The sequence below is a fragment of the Calliphora vicina genome, chromosome 3 (genome assembly GCF_958450345.1).
Source record: "Calliphora vicina chromosome 3, idCalVici1.1, whole genome shotgun sequence".
In the NCBI taxonomy this organism is placed as follows: Eukaryota; Metazoa; Arthropoda; class Insecta; order Diptera; family Calliphoridae; genus Calliphora; species Calliphora vicina.
Genome location: NC_088782.1, coordinates 17,997,739 through 18,018,867, shown reverse-complemented (window position 1 = coordinate 18,018,867; position 21,129 = coordinate 17,997,739). Strand labels below are relative to the sequence as shown.

General features: G+C 28.3%; 1 protein-coding gene across 8 annotated transcripts in view; it reads right to left on the bottom strand.

Annotated features, from left to right (window-relative positions):
• The window catches only part of Sarm (sterile alpha and armadillo motif), a 199,581-nt gene that overhangs the window by 121,742 nt on the left and 56,710 nt on the right, over positions 1 to 21,129 (bottom strand). Inside the window, exon 1 of one of the 8 annotated variants that reach the window (XM_065502923.1) lies at positions 5,311 to 5,519. The exons of the other annotated variants lie outside the window; for them this stretch is intronic. Within the exon in view, the coding sequence (XP_065358995.1) occupies positions 5,311 to 5,436 (126 nt within the window). The 5' untranslated portion in view covers positions 5,437 to 5,519. Of the gene's footprint in view, positions 1 to 5,310; positions 5,520 to 21,129 lie in introns of those variants that run through there. 8 annotated transcript variants of the gene reach the window in all.

Sequence of the window (21,129 nt, the reverse complement as noted above, 5' to 3'; positions counted from 1 at the left end):
ATTTTTAGTACTTTTTTAAAAAAAGTACTATTTTTAATACTTTTTAAAAAAAGTAGTATTTTTAGTAATTTTTAAAAAAAGTAGTATTTTTAGTACTTTTTTAAGAAAAGTAGTATTTTTAGTACTTTTTTAAGAAAAGTACTATTTTTAGTACTTTTTTAAGAAAAGTACTATTTTTAGTACTTTTTTAAAAAAAGTAGTATTTTTAGTACTTTTTAAAAAAAGTAGTATTTTTAGTACTTTTTTAAGAAAAGTACTATTTTTAGTACTTTTTTAAAAAAAGTAGTATTTTTAGTACTTCTTTCAAAAAAGAAGTATTTTTAGTACTTTTTTAAGAAAAGTACTATTTTTAGTACTTTTTTAAAAAAGTAGTATTTTTAGTATATTTTTTAAACAAGTAGTATTTTTAGTAATTTTTTAAGAAAAAGTAGTATTTTTTAATACTGTTTTTAGAAAACGTAATATTTTACAAAAAGTAGTATTTTTAGTACATACTTTTTAAAAAAAAATTAGTATTTTTGATTACTTTTTTTTAGAAAACGTAGTATGTATGTATTTTTATTTTAAAAAAAGTACTAAAAATATATAGTACTTGTCTATAAAAGCACTCCTTTTCTAAAAGAAGTACTAAAAATACTACTTTTTAGTTATACATTCTATTTTCATAGAATTTATGTAGACTTTCATTAATGGTTCAGCTCAGCTAAAATCGCTTAATTAAATGGAAACAATTTGAGTGCAGACTATTGTTTCTTTGGTCATTTTCTGTAGCAACAAGATGCTTTGTGATTGAGACAAAAGTTGACGTGGAAAACGTTTGTTAAGGTTTGTTTAATCTCAGTAGGGAAGAGCCTTTATATTAGAATTTTAAACCATTAGCTGACATTGAACATTTTTTCCAGACATATTTCAAGTTAGAATTTTTATATATTTTATTTGCTGAAAACTTTTTTTCTAAAATTTGTTGATATTTTTTCAAACAAATTTAAAAAAATGTTGCTTAATTTTCTTATAATTCTTAATCCACAGTATTCTGTACATTCTCTTCCAATATTCGCCTTAACCACATTAATTTATGAACTTTGAAGTGTGCAGACGACATAAGTTTGCAGATTGTTTTAGTTCATTTTCATCTTAGGTCTTCACTTCTGTTTCATGTAAAATTGTATGTATGTTGCTTCAATATGTCATCTAAAAATAAGATTTCAGAATTTTCTACTCAATGGAGCCAGAAATACATATATTTTTCTTACGTTCCTCAGTTTATTTCAGACACACGTCTAAAGTCTTTGGCAGTTGAATGCAACACAAATAAAATCTTTTTACATAAAATTCATGATTTCTTTCATAGATTTGTGTGTGAAAAATAGGCAGCAAAAGTAGCTAACTAATAATATTTACAGTGGAGGCTGACAGTAAGGGACACAAATAATTAAAAATATATTTTATCAACTTATTTACAATCTTTCTTATTTTGTACAATTTTAAAATAGTTTAAGAATATTCTAACAAATTATAAGCCATTGATTACCAAACTATCTCTAAGTAATGCGAACGGTAGTCTTTAAATAGAAAGTTAATCAGCAATGTTAAAACATAACCAAGATTTAGCTGGGTATACAATAAATTGAAACTTAAAATTTAGGCAACATAAATCAATTTGAAATAAATGTGTCTTATGTTTTGCTAAAGTAGTTTTTACTGAGACTTTACTGTATACTTTAAAATTTATTGTGCCAGGTCTGTAAATTTTTTTTGGTGCGTGTTTCTTTCTATTTCATTTCTTTTTATTATTGAAATATAAATTTCAATTTATTTAAAACAAAAATAAATTTTATGTTTTTGAAATATTATTTTTTTTTAAATGAAAAATCATTTAGATTCATTGACTAGCTAAATTTTTAAGCAGCTTGATTTTGTTTAATGAATAAAAAAAAAATTAAGAAAAAAAACACTTAATTATTGAATGAAATACATAATTTCAGTCTTCAGTATTTTGAGGTATCTATGCGTAAAATTTTTAACAAAAATAAACAACATTAAAATACATATATTATTTATTTAAAAGATTAAGTAGACATGTGCCCAAAAATGTAAACAATTTTTTAGGGGGGAATATTTGTTCTATGCCCTCTAACTAAAATGTTTTTAAACCATATAATATTTTCAAAAAACTTGAGCCAAATGTCCTTTAAATATTCCAAATGTCATGACTCTAGCATCAGGCATTGGTATGTGTTATAATGAATCAATAACGTTTTTCTTTTCTATATCATGAATTCCATCAAAACACATGTTTTTGGCATGGAACCTTTTGATTTTGACACTTTTTTTATTTTTTTAAATTTCGAAAAATTCGCGATTTTATTCACGATTTAAATTTTTTCTTAAATGACAATAGAATTGTTATGGATTTTAACTTTAAATACTCGTATCTTATGAAGCTGTAGATTTGATTATATTCGGTAAACACTCTATGAAGTCCTTCTGACATTTCCATTATTATATTTTTTTTAAATTACGAAAAATTCTCGATTTTTACTTAATGACAAGAGAATTGATATGGATTGTAACTTTAAATACTGGTATTTTATGAAGTTGTGGACGGATTTTAATGATTTAAAATGCATTTGAAAGATAATTTTGTCCACTTTAATAAATTGTAAATCAATAAAATCATCATGGCTACCTAAGTACAAAAATGGTCCAAATTTTAAATTCTATAAGATTTTTTTTTAAATTTTTAATTAAAATTATACATTTTTTTTAGAAGTTTCTCCACATAATTAATGATAACTCAAAAACGGTTAGTCCGATATTATTAAAATAAACTTAGAAGAATTGACATTTACATAGCCTTTAATTCGTTTATATATTGCGTTTCAATCGGCTCAGTAGTTTCGGAGTTATAATAACAAATTGAAGTAAAAAATATATTTTTAAGTGAAAAATGCAAATTTTTTTGTTTTAAAAAAATCAGGAAAAATTTAAAATGGCAGAAATTGTTCAGATTTATTACTTTATCGCAAAGCCACATGTAATAGGAACAAACTGAGATATCGATCATAAAAATCGATGGATTGCTTTCGAATTTATTCACAATTAAGTGAATTTACCCATTTTCACTAAATTTTAGTTTTTTTGTTTGAAATACATACAATTGAGTAGTTAATGTGCTTCTTTCAATTGATTGAATTTCGAAAACACTTTCCCCATACTATGCAGAAATTTTCATGTATATATTACGTTTCAATCGACTCAGTAGTTTTGAAGTTATAATAAAAAATTGAAGCAAAAAATATATATTATAGGTGAAAATATCTACTTTTTTTGTTTTAAAAAAATCATGAAAAATCGAAAACGACAGAAATTGTTTAGATTTATTGCTTTATTGCAAAGCCACATGTAATAGGAACAAACTGAGATATTGGTCATAGAAATCGATGAAGTCTTTTCGAATTTATTCACAATTAAGTGAATTCGCTCATTTTCACAAAATTTTTGTTTTTTGTTTTATATACCTAAAATTGAGTAGTTAATGTGCTTCTTTCGCTTGATTGAATTTTGAAAGCTTTATCCCAAGCTATGTAGAAATTTTCAGGTATATTTGCGTTTCAATCGGCTCAGTAGTTTCGGAGTTATAATAAAAATTTAAGTAAAAAAATATATTTTTTAGATGAAAATAGCTCATTTTTTTGTTTTAAAAAAATCATGAAAAATCAAAAACGTCTGAATTTGTTCAGATTTATTACTTTATCCCAAAGCCACATGTAATAGCAACAAAATGAGATATCGATCATAAAAATCGATGAATTCCTTTCGAATTTATTCACAATTAAGTGAATTCGCTCATTTTCCCAAAATTTTAGTTTTTTGTTTCATATACATAAAATTAAGTAGTTAATGTGCTTCTTTCGATTGATTGAATTTTGAAAACATTTTCCCCATGCAAAGTACTAATTTTCACTTATATATTGTCTTTCAATGGGCTCAGTAGTTTCGGAGTTATAATAACAAATTGAAGCAATAAATATATTTTGTACGTGAAAATAGCAAATTTTTTTGTTTTAAAAAAATCATGAAAAATCGAAAACGACAGAAATTGTTTAGATTTATTGCAAAGCCACATATAATAGGAACAAACTGAGATATCGATCATAAAAATCGATGAATTCCTTTCGAATTTATTCACAATTAAGTGAATTCGCTCATTTTCACAAAAATTTTAGTTTTTTGTTTGATATACATAAAATTGAGTAGTTAATGTTCTTCTTTCGATTGATTGAATTTTGAAAACATTATCCCCATGCTATGTACAAATTTGCATGTATATATTGTGTTTCAATCGGCTCAGTAGTTTCGGAGTTATCAATAACAAATTGAAGTAAAAAATATATTTTATAGGTGAAAATAGCAAATTTGTTTGTTAAAAAAATCATGAAAAATCAAAAACGGCTGAAATTGTTCCGATTTATTACTTTATCGCAAAGCCACATGTAATAGCAACAAAATGATATATCGATCATAAAAATCTATGGATTTTTTTTATATTTATTCACAATTAAGTGAATTCGCTCATTTTCACAAAATTTTAGTTTTTTGTTTGATATACATAAAATTGGAAAAATATTTTTTTAAACCGAATTTTTTTTCACCAAAAAAATGTTTTTGTCATAATTTCACTAATAAATTAAAAATTTTTTTTTAAAAATTTAAAAAAAAAATTTTTAATTTTTTAAAAAAAAAATTTAATTTTTTAAAATATTTTAAATTTTGTACCTAAAAATATTTAATTTAAAGTATAATTTGTTGAAGGGTATATAAGATTCGGCACAGCCGAATGTAGCTCTTTTACTTGTTTTTTCATTTTTCCATAAATTAAAATCGCGAATAAATCGCGAGTTTTCGAAATTTAAAAAAATGAGAAAGAGAAAAGTCCAAAGAAATCTCTTTTTATTGTATGGTTCAATCCAAATTATCCTAAATCTAATTGGATTTGTTTTATTAATTTATCAGTTATTTTAAAAATATTTACTTACATTTACAAACCTTTAATTCAAACACATAAACTGTTTTTCATCTAATGACTTTTAGGACACTTTTGTTGCAATTCCACAAACTACTTTTGTCTATTTGTAGCTAATGACTTGTAAGAAAATTTAGGGTCATAAAATCTCCTAAAATTCTTCAAAATAACCTTTATTTTATTTCAAACTATAAACATTCCATCATAAAAGTTCATTACAGGTCAAATGAAAAAATATTCCTCTTATAGATAATAAATAGTAAAAATATATTTTTGTTGTTTACCTGATTTACATGGTGTATGGTGGTGGTGCGTGGATAGACCAATTTTGAACGGTAGACGGTTGAGGTTGTGTTATTTGTTACGGGCTGGGGTGTCACTAAATGACTGCGTGTCGAGGTAACCACCATAATGATTGAGTTGTAAACACTAGTTTTTCTTGTTAATTGATATTTTGTTTTTTATTTTTTTTTAAATATTGCACAATTTTTTGTTATTTAACAAATTTTCACATTTTTGTTTTAGCTAAAATTATAATAAAATACTTAATTTTATTTGAATTTTTTTTATAAAGTTTTTTCGGAAGAAGCCAAGTTTTTTTTTTCAATATAAAAAACCACAATTATTATAAATTTGTACATCTGTCTAAACTACAATATAAACATATAAAAAATATTGCGGTTTGTACATGGTTTTCTAGGTGAAGCTAAAAATTATTATTATTATTTTGTATCTATACTCGATGTTCATGCATGTGCTTGTTTTTTTAGACGCCATTTAACCTTAAAGCGTGGGTTTTTCTCTGGTTCATTTATGGTTGCAAATACATTTGTTTAGAGATCTTGTTTTGTTTTTTTTTCTTAGTTTATCTTGAATATACGCTGTTTTGTTGAACATACATTTACTTTTATATTAAGATTTTGTATCTCAAATACGCCCATACAAAATGAAATAATATCAACATATGAAATTAATAAAAATCTAGTAGAGAAAAGTACTCTACAAGTGGCTTAAACGAATAAAAGATAAACATTTAAGCAAAAACTTGGGAAAGACTTGTCATTTTTGTATAATATACTTTTCATTGACTTGTTCATTACTGCATGCATTACCTAGAAGTAGTTTAATAATGCCATATTTATTATTTGATATCCTATCCAATATAACTGCTTATTTATTAGTCATTCAAATGAGCAAAATTTGTTTCCAAAATTATGGAATACCAATTTTGAAATTTGATATAAAATATTCGAAAAATATAATTTGTTTCCAAAATTATTATTAAAGAGTTCAAGAGAATATAAGGATTGTAAGTCTCCCGAACGATATACTATAAACACTATTTGGTATTATTGAAAACCTTACAACCAAAGGATTAAAATTTTAAAGAAAAAAATGTAGCCTATCAATTTTCAGAACAAAATTTCCCATAAAAACCTAAATTTTAAGATTTTTGTGATTTTTCTTGAAGAAAAATTTAAAATTCTCAAAAGTGTAAAATTCGATCGGATTAAGATATCGTCATAAAATTTGGAACTTTATAGATCCAAAGGTCTTTTAATCAATGGATTAACAACTTTTGCTATTGTCTTTACTTAAATACCGAAATTCCTAAAATGGGAAAAATATGTTCGAAAAATTTAGTTATTTCATAAAAGAGGGACTTATATAGGGACAATAGAAGGCGTATCTTTTGAGCGCAGTTTCATTTTGAAGGCTACATATCTGTCATTTATTCTTACTAAGTTATTGAACATTATAGTGTAAACAACAAAGATTATTTTTGCTTCGAAAATGTCGAATTTTGTGCCAACAAAGCGTCATATGCGGGAAGTTTTGCTTTACATTTTTAATATGAAAAAAGTGCCGCTAAAGAACACCGATTGCTCACCGAAGCTTATGGTGAATGTGTTTCATCGGTTTAAACATCAGACAGATGGTTTGTGGGGTTCAGACGTTGTGATTTTCATACGGAAAACAAATATCGCCCAGGCCAGCCAAAAAAGTTTGAAGACCCAGAATTGGATGCATTACTCCATGAATATTGTTGTCAAGCTAATTGGAAGCTACTCAAGCAGTAATTTCAAAACATTTGCGAGCAGAAGGATTCATCCAAAAGCAGGAAAATTGGCTATCATACGAATTGAATCTGAGAGACCTTTAAAGGCGATTTGAGTTTCCGAAATGATGCTTGAACGCTACAAAAGAAATTATTTTTGCGATGAAAAATGGATCCATTACGATGAGCTTAAGAGATCGCGTGTGAAGCCCTGCCAAACAGCCGAATCCTCAACAAAGCCAAATATCCATGGCGTCTGCGAGCAACAGGATTCTTCCAAAAGCAGGGAAATTGGGTACCATACGAATTGAAGCCGAGAGACGTTGAAAGACGATTTTGCATGTCCGAAACAATGCTTGAACGCCATAAAAGAAATTCATTTTTGAACCGAATCATTACTTGCTATGAAAAATGGATCCATTACGATAACCTGAAGCCTAAGAGATCGTACGAGAAGCCCGGATAATCAGCCGAATCGACACCAAAGCCAAATATCTATGGCGGTAAAGTAATGCTCTGTATTTGGTGGGACCAAAAGGGTCCTATATATTATGTGCTGCTGAAATCGGGCCAGACCCTCACAGGGAAGCTGTACCGAATGCAACTGATTCGTTTGAAACGAGCATTCGCCGAAAAACGCCCAGAATATTCGGCCAGAAATGAAACCTTAATATTTCATCATGACAACACTAGGCCACATGTTGCAATACCTGTTAAAAACTATTTAGGAAGAGGTGGTTGGGAAGTTTTGCCTCATCCGCTTTATAGTCCAGACCGTGCGCCGTCCGACTACTATTTGTTTCGATCAATGCAGAACGCTCTCTCTCTATGATAAGCTTCACTTTGGATTATAGTATTCGAAATTGGTTTGATTCGTTTTTGGCTTCAAAAGATGAACAGTTCTTTTGGCTCGGAATCCATATGTTGCAAGATAGATGGGAAAAGGCCATAGTTAACAATGGCCAATACTTTGAATATTTCCCATAAAACCCGGAAATTTTGTGATTGAGAGACTTCTTTTCTTTTGTTAAGCATATAACTTGTTCTTTTCAAATAATGTTGCCCTAAAACCCCGAAAATATGCTACATGTTTCACTCTCAATGTGATCAAAAGGTTAGAAAGGCGCCACTTTTTAAACAGATTTTCTGATTATTGTTTTTGAAGTTCGTTCGAATAAAGGCCTTCTTAATTAAAACTGTATATTTCTTACTACTTTAAACACAATTTTAAAATTTCAACAGACGAGAGTAGGGGTATTTAACCAAATCAATAATATTTTTAAAAGCATATTGCTTAAAAGTCAATAAACTTGTTTTAACTTTAAAGTAAAATTGTCTGTCTGTCCGTCCGTCCCTCCATCCGTTTTTCTTTACTAACCCGTTGAGTACAGAAATTTCTGTCCATTATTCATTTAATGTCGTCACAGTAACTTAATTTTTTTTTTTGGCCCCCACATAATTTGAAAACCTTTTAAAAAAAAGTGTTGTAACTGAAATGCATTTATTTTTGTATTTTTTTCTTTCCTTTTCACTGAATTATTTACTTGTTTTTATTTGTTTGTTCTTTTTGGCGCTTTATTATGCAAAACGGAAGAGTTACTTTAATCTTTCTGGTTTTTCTTCTTGTTTTTGTTCCACCATTTGCATTGTTTTGCTGTCAATATTGAAATATTGACAGACGCACGTTTACTTTGTACGTAAGTAAGTACACATAATAATTATTTAACGGACGTCATTAGTTTTAATAATAAATGAAAAATAAAGAAAGAAATTATTTAAGGTAGGAGGGTAATTGTTGTATATTGGAGTTTTAAATGGAAATTTAACGTAAGTAAAAATCAAACTTATTTATATAAATGTAAGTACGCAATATCTCCTTCCTTGTTGGTTGTTAAGCTATTTTTAGAATGATTGACTAATTGAGGATTTATGGAGAAAGATGGTGTATTTTTAATAACCATTTACCTATTAATAAGTAATAATTTAAACATTTGTGTTCAGATTTTTACATATTTTTCTTAATGATTTCTTCTGTCAATAAGATTTTTCGAAAATCTGTTGGTTGGTTTGTTATTTGGCCAATCTGAATAAAATTTAAATTTTTTAATTAAATTAATTTCACATTTATTTATTTTATATTTATGTTATTATTATATTTATTTTACTTTTGCAAAGTCCACCTATTTTTCTTTGTGCTAATATAAAATACGCCTATTATTTAATACACTCTGCTATTACAATTAAACATTTTAGAAAAAGAACCAACCTAATTTATTACAATCAAAACCTTACACACTTTAACTCCCTTTTCTTTGTCACCAACTACATACATTGCACATGCAACTCTGCTATTTGTTTACCTTTATCTGTTTCTCTCTCTCTGTCTCTCCCTCACTTTGTTTTGTTGTTTACTTTTATTAAAATGCACCGAAACTGTTGCAATTATTAGGTTATTTTCAAACTAAATTTTAATTATTAAAAAGTTTATAGTTTTTAAAGAAAAAGGTATTAAATTAAAGATAAATGTTTCTTATTTATGTGTGCAAAAAATTTTGATCAAACATTTAATTATTTAAGGCAACAATTTATGCGTAAAGTTTGTTAAAAATTTGGTGGTTTATCTTTTTGTTTTATATAATGGCGGGAATTATTGATGACATTATTGCGATAAAATTGTTGATAATTGTTTTGAAGGTGGACAAATTAGAGAATTTGAGTTTCTGGTATTAAAAGTTGGCATCAAGGCGAATCTAACAAGGTGATAGCACCACGGAAAAAATACAACAAGGCAAAAACAATATGCTTTTTGTTAAAAGGTTATTCGGGAATACAAAATTAGTATTTTAGTAAAATTGTTTTATGCTAAATTCCCAATTTTTAATTTGATAAATTTACTCAAAATTTATTGTTGGGGGATTTGTTTTTGTGAAAAATTCGTCCAAATGTCAAAATCAGCTGTCATTTATAAATACAAATTGTAAACAAATTGTTTTGTAATTATTTTCAAAGTTTTATCAGAACCAAAGAAGAAAATTATCAATAAAATCAAGTTTAAATTGGAATTGAATTGGTAATTGAACAACTTGTACTTCATATAATTCACATGATGCTATGAAATTTCGACATTTGAATGTTGTTTAATTATAATTTAATGACAGCTAACAATTGTAAACAAATAACGAATGTTGACTGTTGAACGAATGCGGCGAATTCAAGAATAAAAGTCAGCTGTTCTTGTGGGGACACCTTATTAGATTCGCCTTGGTTGGCATAAAATTTGAACAAAAAGTTCAAAATTATGAACGGGAGCTGTTATTATGGCATGTATTAAGAATTTAGTTCTGTTGTGATAGAAAAAGTTTGAGGAATTGTTATCTTGGTTAACGTGGTGAGCGTGAACAGTCAAGTAGAGTCGAAACGACCCCGTTTTGACAATTACTATCTTAAATATGCTAAAGGATTTACATTTTTTTTTTGTGGATTTAAATTTCCATTGTTTATTCTAAAACTGATGAAAATCAATTTATTCTGGAAAATATGTGTCTATAACAGTTACGAGTGCGAGAATTTGGCACTTGATATAGATGTAATATCTGCTGAATTATTAAATCGCACCTTCTGGTAAAAGGAAAGTCTATCAGACGAATTGTTAGAAGGCATAGTGATAAACATCCTAAAGAATGCAGATCTTACACACCCAAATAACTGGCCTTATATTACTTTGCTCTGCATTGTCAACAAGATAATCGCTCAAATAATCGCCATGAATAATTAAGACAAGAATAGGACGGATTTAGAACCCACAAATCCATTGTCGACCATTTAAACAGTGCCCGTGTTATCGTCGATCAGTCTGTGGAATGGCGATCACAACTCTATAAGTGCTTTATAGATTTTGAGAAAGCCTTCAACAAATTAAATCTCAGTGTGAATTGGAGCCTACTTAGGTGGAAACAAGTCCCGCTCAAACTTATCTCACTTATTACGGGCCTTTACCAGAACGCTAGCTGACGAATTAAACACGATAAATATCGGCAGGACTGTGTATTATCACCACTTCTGTTTAATATAGTCCTAGATAAAATTTTACGAAGTAATCTCCAAATCGCCAAGGGAATTACTTGGGGATTAATTGCATGGTCGCTTGAATGATCTTGAATACGCATATGACATTTGACTTTTGGCTCACAGATCCTCAGACCTTGCATCAAATCTGCGAAACATAACAACAAATACAGTTGAGGCTGGCCTTAAAATAAATACTGCTAAAACCAAAACTCTCCGAGTTAATGGGAAATCCCAAGAGTTATTTAAAATTAGAAATACTCAAATAGAAGCCAATTTTGCTACCTTGGGAGCATAATTTCGGCGGGTCAGAAAACGCGACAAACTTTCGGTTGTTTAAGACCTATTTGGAAATAAAAATCAACGGGATTTTATAAATGGAGAAGTGGATATGAATCGGAAAATAGTGGTCCAAAAAAATCGATTTTTCTTAATTGAAGATTTTTTTTATAAATCAAAAAATGGTGCTCCAAATTAAAAAAAAGGACAATAATCTGTAATTTTTCAAAAAAAAAAACAAATTTTTTTTCTCACATTTTTATAAAATTGAATAGTTTTCTTATATTTCCATTTGGACCACTATTTACCGACTTATAGCTATAGCCGCTTTATATTTTACTTAATATTTATTGTAAATAAAACAAATTTCAAATTCTACAAAATCATGTGAATATAAATATCCAAATAGAAAGTACTATATTCTAAACTACAGTGACTATTGTTGATTTGAAACAATTACTTTTATTAAAATTTTAAGGGGAATTTTTTCTAAGTTCAACGGAAATCAAAACACTTTATTTGTTATTTTTATCTATACATTTCTTTGTTTGCAACACGTACTCATTTGGTACCTTCTGTTTTTTCAAAAAAGTTGTTTAACCAAACCAAAACATACTCTCGTACCTGTTTATTTATTTATTTACTTTATAGTTTATTTTTTCTTAAAAATTTTCGATTCGCACATTTGCTGATTTTAAATAAATAAATATTAAAACAATAAAATGGCCATAAAAGCTTAAGGAAACAAATGAGGGGGAAAAAATAGACATAAACAATTTTATGATTTCTTACAAGAAAAACAAATAGCAAAATAAATAAATCAAATAAAGTGGGGAACAAATAAGACGTCAAAAAATAATGATACGTCAAACTAACTGGTAGAATGGCAGAAGTTTATTATTGAAAGATTTTTGGCTTACGCGTGTAAATTAAGAAGGAAGTAAACATCTTAAATTATAACAGGAAAAGTACTTTATTAAGTACACTAAAATAAGAATTAGATGCGAAACAAAACACAATATTCTAGCCAAATTAAAACATATATCCTGCAATTTGTGTTTTAAAATCCACCAAACTAGTGGCAATAACTGGGTTTCTTTGTATAAAACACTTTAAAAAGCTTAAATGTTAGATCCTGCTACTATTTCAAGTTTTGTTTTAGCTTTAGCTACAATAAATTGCAAGTTCTATCTATTCTGACGCCTCCACTGAGTCTAGCCACAGGCTAACGCCGCTAAACACTAAACTAAGCCAACTATGAGCTTTACTTAACCTCAATCCACTCAGGGTTGGATTAATTGGTAGGAAAAATGTGACAACTAACGGAATTTTGATTAAAAACAACTTTATTCTGATTTCTAAACCAAAATTTAAGATCTAAGTCCAGCATTCTCTCATTATTTATCTTAAATACACGTACATCCATAACTGTAAAATTAAATTGAAATCATCAATAATTATTAAAAGCTTTTTTATTATTTTTTTCTTAGGAAATTTAAAAATGTCTACATATAAGGTCTTATGACAAATAGCGGATTAAAATGATCGTTAATCAACAGTAATAATAATGAAACAAACCAAAACAGAAACTTTCATTTTAAAATTTTACTAAAAAGGTAAATTTATAATCAACCAGTTAGTTTATTTTATTCTAATAAATTCGAATAAAAAAACACATTTCAATTTAATAAAATTGTGAAATGTTTCTATAATAGAATAGAATTTCATCATATTTAAAACAAAATTTAAAGAATTTCTTAAATAAATTTGTGTTGAAATAGTTGTAACAAATCCTTGACTTTAAATCCTCATTAAACTGGTATTGTTTTTTTTTACAAATAAGTGTTTTATTTACAAAGGCGTTATTTTGTTTTGATTTCTAAGGTTTTCTTGTTTATTTTTTCTATTGACTTTAATTTGTTAGATTTATATTGTATAAAATAAGCCTGTAACAAACCCACACTTGGTAACCTTCTTGTCGAATTTGTTGCTCTGGTGTTAAAATATTTGTTGTTGTTTTATTACACACCTACATTTTTATTTTAATGACAACAACAATAAAAGTGCAACTTCCGTTTTACATTTAGTTTAATTTTTTTTTTTTCAAATAAATTCAAAAAGTCTAGTCGTCTGTAAAGTGCATTGAAACAAGAAGCAGCTACGCATTATTAAATTTAAGTTTGAAACACTATACTATACTATACTGATACAAAAGATCGAGTTTTCGAACTTTACATTTTTTTTAGATTTTTAACAGATCAACTTTTCGAACCTTCGACTGTTTAAAATGTTTAAAAATTCGGCTTTTCAAATTAAGCTTTTTACGAAAAAACCATAATTTTCGCAAATATGAATATGAAATATGAACATATTAGGCTTTAATGTAAAAAATAGATTTATGAATGAGAAAAACAAAAATATTAGTCTAACATTGAGTCGATTTAGCGATGTCCATCCGTCCGCATGTACAGGTCGCAATTTTGAAGATATTTCAATAAAATTTGGCACACATTGGCTATTGAAACTTGCTGAAATCGGTCCATTATTTCACCTAGCCCCCATGTAAATGATGTTTAATTTATATAGTAGGTATATTCTCAAATTACACAATTTAATTGTAATACCTTTCACCATGAGTGCCTAGGGTATATATAAGTTTGTCATTCCGTTTGTAATTTCTACATTTTTAATTTGCGATCCCACAAATATATTTATTCTGGATCATTATAGATAGCGAAGTCGATATACCCATGCCCGTCTGTATGTTGAAATCAACTTGCCGTAGCCTCCAAATAACTTACATACATGTTGCTATTTCGCGAAAATCGGCCCTCAAATGGCTGAGATATATATGGAAAAAACCAGGACAACCTCGATGTTTGACCTATTTTTTATCTCTGGATTACTAAGTCTTTAATATAGACAATATAGATATCCAATAATAGATATTTCAAAGACTTTTGCATTGGCGTATATAAGGCCAAAGTAAGTCGGACCTACAAAGCGTCAAAATCGGGAAAAATATGAAAAAAAATTCGGGGTAAAAACAGAATTTTTTTTAACTAAAAAAATTTTTTTTGTTATAAATTTTTTTCACTAATGAATTTAAAAAATTCCTTTTTTATAAATTTAAAAAAAAATAAAAATTTTTTTAAATTTTTTTTTACCCAAAAATATTTAAAAATTTTATTTTAAATTATAATTCGGGGAAGGGTATAACATTCGGCACAGGTATAGGTATATTCCTATCACAGATTATTACAGATATGACACAAATGACAGTTCTCAAAAAAGTAATATCGAATCGTATGGTTCTTATCACCACTTTTCATGGTTGTGGTTGGCAGAGCGAGAGAAAACCTACAATTTTCAATAGGCAACGAGAGTGATATATATTTGTTCCTCTTTACAAACCACAACCTTTTTGAATTTTTTTTTTTGTTTGTTTTCTATTGCCATATTACCAGCAGATTCATATCTGTGTAATCTATGATACCTATGTATCTTACTTGTTATATATACGGAAGTCATGTCACCTGACTTTATTATAATATTATGGACCAAATTATTCATTGCTTGCTTTTTAAAACATTTCATAGAAATAAGAGTTAAACTATTATTGAATTTTCATCCATATCTTTTAATCGTTGTAATTAAATAGCTGCAAACTAAAAAATCATCTTTGGCAGAGCCATTAAATATTAGAAGAATGACTTGAGCACTTTTAAAATCCTGGATCAGAAAGAAAAAAAATATCTAAGGCAAAAGAAATCGTAGAGCACCGAACATCATGAGAAAAGCAGTTCGCACGCAGAGAAAAAATATAATTGGGCATGGTTACTCTAACCATTTAAATAGTGTTACAAGATTTTTAACAATATTATAGCCACAGTAACTATTTACATGATTGTGGTAACCATAATATGGTTAATTTATGATTTACATGATTGTATGATTCATATATTGTACAAATATATGTTAGTGGCAACCATATTTATGATGAATAATTTTATCATAATATGTTGTTCTCAGTTTATGATAAGCCTTAAGCCGAGAGCAACATAATATGATAAGTCCTTCATCATATAAATGGTTGTCACAAACTAGAGTTGTCAAACCCGTTTTCGAATTATTCGAAAAACCGGGTTTTTTCCAATTTTCCGGTTTTTTAAACCGGTTTTTACAAAAGGACGGTTTTCGAGTTATTCGACAAACCGATGTTTTTGTCTCAAATTATTCGACAAAATCGAATATTTTTTAAAATTTATTTTAAGATTTTATGCGATTATTTTTAATAATTTTAATACAACAAGTAAGAGATCTATACTCGGCTGTGCCGAATCTTATATACCCTTCACCAAATTATACTTAAAAATTGTATTTTATTTTTTTAAAAAAAAGTTTTTTCCATTTTTTTTTAATTTTTTATTTTTAAAAAATCTTTTTGGGGAAAAATAATTTCGGACAAAAAAATTTAAAAAAAATATTTTTCCGATTTTGATCCCTTGTAGGGTCCAACTTATGTATATGTCGTTGCACAGGTCTTTGAAATATCTATCATTAGATATCTATTGTCTATTTAATGATTTAGTAATCCAGATATGGGTCAAAAATATGTCAAAATCGAGGTTGTCATGGTTTTTTCCTTATATGTCAGCCATTTGTGGACCGATTTTCTCGATTTTAAATAGCAATCGAGCCGAAAGAATTCCCGATATATTGATGTATGAATCACGTATGTAAGTTATTTGGGGGCCACGACAAACGGACATGGCAATATCGACTTCGCTATCTATAACGATCCAGAATATATATACATATACTTTGTGGGGTCGCAAATGAAAAATGTAGAAATTACAAGCCAATTGACAAAAAAGGCTAAAAACCGGTTATTCGAACCGGTTTTTGATAGAAAAAACCGAAAACCGGTTTTAAAAATTATGATTTTTCGAATTATTCGAAAACCGGTTTTTAGAATATGTCGAATATTTGACAACTCTATCACAAACATATATTTGTTTAATGTAACCATATATATTGTTGATACAATCATGTGAATCGTAAATTTACCATATTATGGTTACCACAATCATGTAAATGGTTACTGTGACTATAATATAGTTAAAAAACATGTAACAATATTGAAATGGTTACAGTAACCATCTCCAACTATATTTTTTCTCTGCGTGCGTATAGTTAAAAGCTCTGATTCCTTTTGCGTAGAGTCAAAGCTAAAACTGGAGTGAAGTCGTATAAAGTTCCAGATCGCAATGCGGCAAAGAACGAGCGAAAAAATTGAGGTGAAATTCTATAAAAAACAAATAAATACACCTGTTGTGTGATTGATGATGAAACTTTTGTACTGGCAAACTTTTGACAACTTCCGAGTCAAATTTTGGATGTGGCTGATGTACGAGGTAAGGTTCAAGAATAATACCGGACGAAAAAACCAACAAAATTCCCCAAGAAGTTTCTTGTGTGGCAAGCCATTTGCAGTTGTGGCAAAAGAAGCCAATCATTTGTTACATCAGGCATGATTAACACAGAAATAAATATATATTACAGAATATCTACCTTTCTTTTACCTTTTAAAACTTTTACCTTTCTTAAAACAGCAAAGGGCCTATGGAAAAAAGGCCCTTGACTGGTATTCAAACAATCAGTTTTGTAGCACGGGAGGCAAATCCACTCAACTGTCCAGAACATCGGCCTGTGGAATGATATAGGGCTCTTGTAAAAAAAGAATTAAAGAACATAGAAAAGGTATCCCAGGACATGTCCAATTTTAAGCGTAAGTTAACCAATTCTTCCAAAAAGGTAACGGAAGAAACAATAAAATTTTTAATGGGTGGATTTCCGGAAAAAGTGGATAAATTTATAAATACCCAGTAATATGCCAATATTTTAAGGTTTAATGAATTTGTACAATATTTGAATAAATTTACGTATTTTTGAGAATTTTAAGTTTTATTTAACTTAATACAATTATAAGTTTTTTTAGGGTAAGTTTTTCAAGCTTGTTGCTTGGAAAATAAATTTCTGCATATTTTACAAGGTTTTAGGAACAAAAATGCATTTATTGCTTAACCTCGCATAAATATACATATATATAAGTATTACGCATAATCCCAGGAAGCATCAAAGCCCCAAAAATTCAAGTCAAATTTGTTGGAATTTGAATTGAATGCAAATGTAATTTTGTTTTAAACTTGAAAAATATTTGAAAAATTAAATATTATTCAAACAAAAAACTTAATGTTTCCTTTTTACTGGAGAATGCTATTGAAATAAAGTGTAATACAACTGTAATTCAATTGCTTGACAGTAATTAAAGGCTTGAATTACACTTGCATTCAACTTGGATTCCAGTAAAAATGCTTATTGGGAATTTATTGGTGTAGACTGCATAGTTTGTATATATTTGGGATCTTTATAAAACTTTTATATCTGTCTATACTGTTGGTTTGTCAGTTTATTGAAAGCAAAAATATTTTTTGTCATACAATTTTTCATAAAATTTTTTTTGCCAATAATCATTTTATGTTGCAAATGTAAATGATTTCATTTTGAAAAGCACTTTTTTACAACTTTTTAATTTTGATTTTTCCTTTGCATATCCATGTGTTTTTCCGCATATGCTTGTGCAACTTTTCAGTTTTTTTAGCTTTTTTGTTGCTTATTTTTAATTTGTTTGTGCATATTTAGACCTGCCCACTTTTAGCTTTGCCCTCAATGAAGTTTACATTTTTTTCCATTTAAAAATAAATATCCCGTTAATTAAATCAAAATATTTAATTTCAGAATTTTAGTTCTCTTTAAAAAAAATTCCCTTTATTTTTAGAAATAATTAACAATAATTACGTTAATTATTTCTAATTCTAAAAAAAAAACTTGGCATTCTAGCGAAAAAAAATTATTTAATTTTTTTTTTTCATTTTGTTTATTTTAACAAAAACTTTAACAATGTTTTTTTTTTGAATTTTTTGCACCACACAATTGCAAATATTTGGAGCACATAAAAACGTGCATACAAAAATAATTTTCTGGGTAATTTACCTAAATATTTATAGGAATTTGTTTGTTAATATTTTTAATAGCTCCAGGAAACAATACACTTTTGAAAATTTTTTTGGAACTTTTTTTAAATATTTTTGGTTTTAGATTCTCTTTGAAATTAAAATCTTAAGATTTTTATATTGTAGAATTATAACATAAAATTGTATTACAGCGATATAAATTGGCTTTAGCCACCAACACTTTTGTCAATTGTAATATAATAGAACATTAATAAATTTTTCTTTAATTTTCTTATAAATTTTTCCAATTTTTTTTAAAACATTTTATTTTTGATTTTTTTTATTATCATTCTTTTGTTTGGCTTTAAAAAACAAAACGTATTTGGATCTTTGTTTTGATGTATTTTCCATCTGAACTATCGTTGTGTATTCAACGAATATTTATATTTTTTTCATTCATTCAGACACACACACTTTTGTACTTATAAATACATAATTTAAATTGTTGTTTTTTTTTGTTGGATTATTTCGTCTGCCTTTTACACTTTGCGCACGCCGTGTCAAGATCTACGAACCGTTTCGTTAAGTGTTCACCGAGAGACTGAGTGACTTGTGTTTGGCGTGTGTGTCGTTAAGTGCGTCGTCAAGTGTTGTTCGTGGTGGTGGTGGTGATCATTATAATAATCGCTAGAAATTCATGTTCTGCTGTGTATCTGTTGCATGCGTTTATTCCAAAATTGTGGTTTCGTTCAATTGTATCTAGTAGATACTTTGTTGTTCTTTTTAATATGGCTGCTTAATATTTTGTTTTGGTTATATTTCTAGAATGCACTATCGGGTTTTCGTAATTTTTCTTTTTTTTATAATGTTTAGCAACATGTTGAGTTCATAATGTTGCTAGCCATATGTTGCTATGCGTAATATTTTATTAGCGATTTTTTTGAAATGTGTGAAATTTGTCATTAAAAAATGATTAATTAGCAGCAAATTTTTCGGTTTTTGTTTAATACGAGTAGGTGGGTTACATTTGTGAAGTTTTGGAAAGTGAAATTAGTTTTCGTTATAAATACATTTTCTTATCTAAAAGCTTAATTATTTATAGTGTTTAAATAAATATTAATTCACTCTTCCATAAATTTAAAATAAGTTTCGTAGCTGGTTTTAAGCGCAAAGTAATTGCATTACCTAGCTCCACATAAAACCATATCAAATCCCAGACATTGTACAGTATGCTGGATATCTGATCATGCTGACAACAAATAAGCTGAATGTTTGATCTACTAGGGGTCTAGACGCTTTTCATTGAACCAAATTATTCTTAGACATCCAGGATTGGAGTATCGCAATTTGGTAGCTATTCTGTGTATCTTTATCTGTGCTCATGCAGACTAAACTTTATTATGTCATCTTTGGGAAAGTCCCAAAGTTTCAGTCACTTGATTTGAATAATATTAGCTTACTTAAGAAATTGAATTCAGGACATTGTGGTTTTAATTTAAATTAAGCCTTGAATGTAAAGTCAACACTGTTTTAAAACCAATTTGGACATACGAAATCCAAATATGGGAAACGACAAGTGTACCAGTACCATTATCTCATACAGAGGTCCCAATGCAAAATGCTGAGGACCATGACCGAATCACCATGGTATATAGAGACTTCGAAGTACTATTGGTAAATGACGAGTATAGGAACTTTTGTGAAGACGTTTGACAAGATCCCGAATTCGAACGATGGCTTTTAATTGAGGGCACGTAGTTTTTAGTATTAGTTAAAAGATTTAATTACTTATTATTAGGACAATGAAGTAAATGCAGATTCAATAATATGGACATTTTTGAGAGCCTTTTAATTTGTCCTAATTTGAGTTTTCTCTCTCGATGAGGCTAATAGCTCCGAGTTAGGTTTTTATTCTCCCAATGAACTAGAAAATTAGCTTCATTCAAGGCCTGGGTGTATTGTTGTAAATGTAGGGTCTGCATAAAAGATTCTCTGCGTTTTTATGTTCTATGTTTCCGCTTTTTAGTGGAGAGTAATGAAGAAGAGTGATCGCCAATGAAGACTCGAGCTTACTATGAAAATGATGGCGAACATGATAACAGGATGACTCTATCCAACATTCTGTTTATTATCCTTAACTGGTTACCAACGAACATTTCAGAAAAGCAAATCGCTGCCAACACTGTGGATCATAGAAACACAAGCATTACAGACATGCTGAAATTAATCATACATTTAATTTGGATCTTTATATCTGACCAATCTTTGATCATAGTTATGTGACGAGGACACCAGACAAATCTGAATATAACAGTGGTGTCCAAGACGAAATTATGAGGAATAGGATAGCCATATAATGTACTCAGTATCACGAGTTTTCAAATAGGAATATCCTTATCTTTACTAATAGTAAGGCTGTCAGTAGATCCCTGGAGAATGTGTTAATTGTAGCACAAAATATCAACGACTGCCGGGTGTCTCTTGAGGAGATAGCAATACATTTATTGGAAATTGTCTGACTGATGGACTTGTGAATATCGAAACTATATTGAATTTCATTGGGAACAGCTTCAGTTTGTCATATTTCTACGTGAAAGAAAACTCCAAACATAAAATGAAAACTGCTCCTATTCGAATGAATCAACATATCAAATAAAACAATTCCCAATAAGCATTTTTACTGG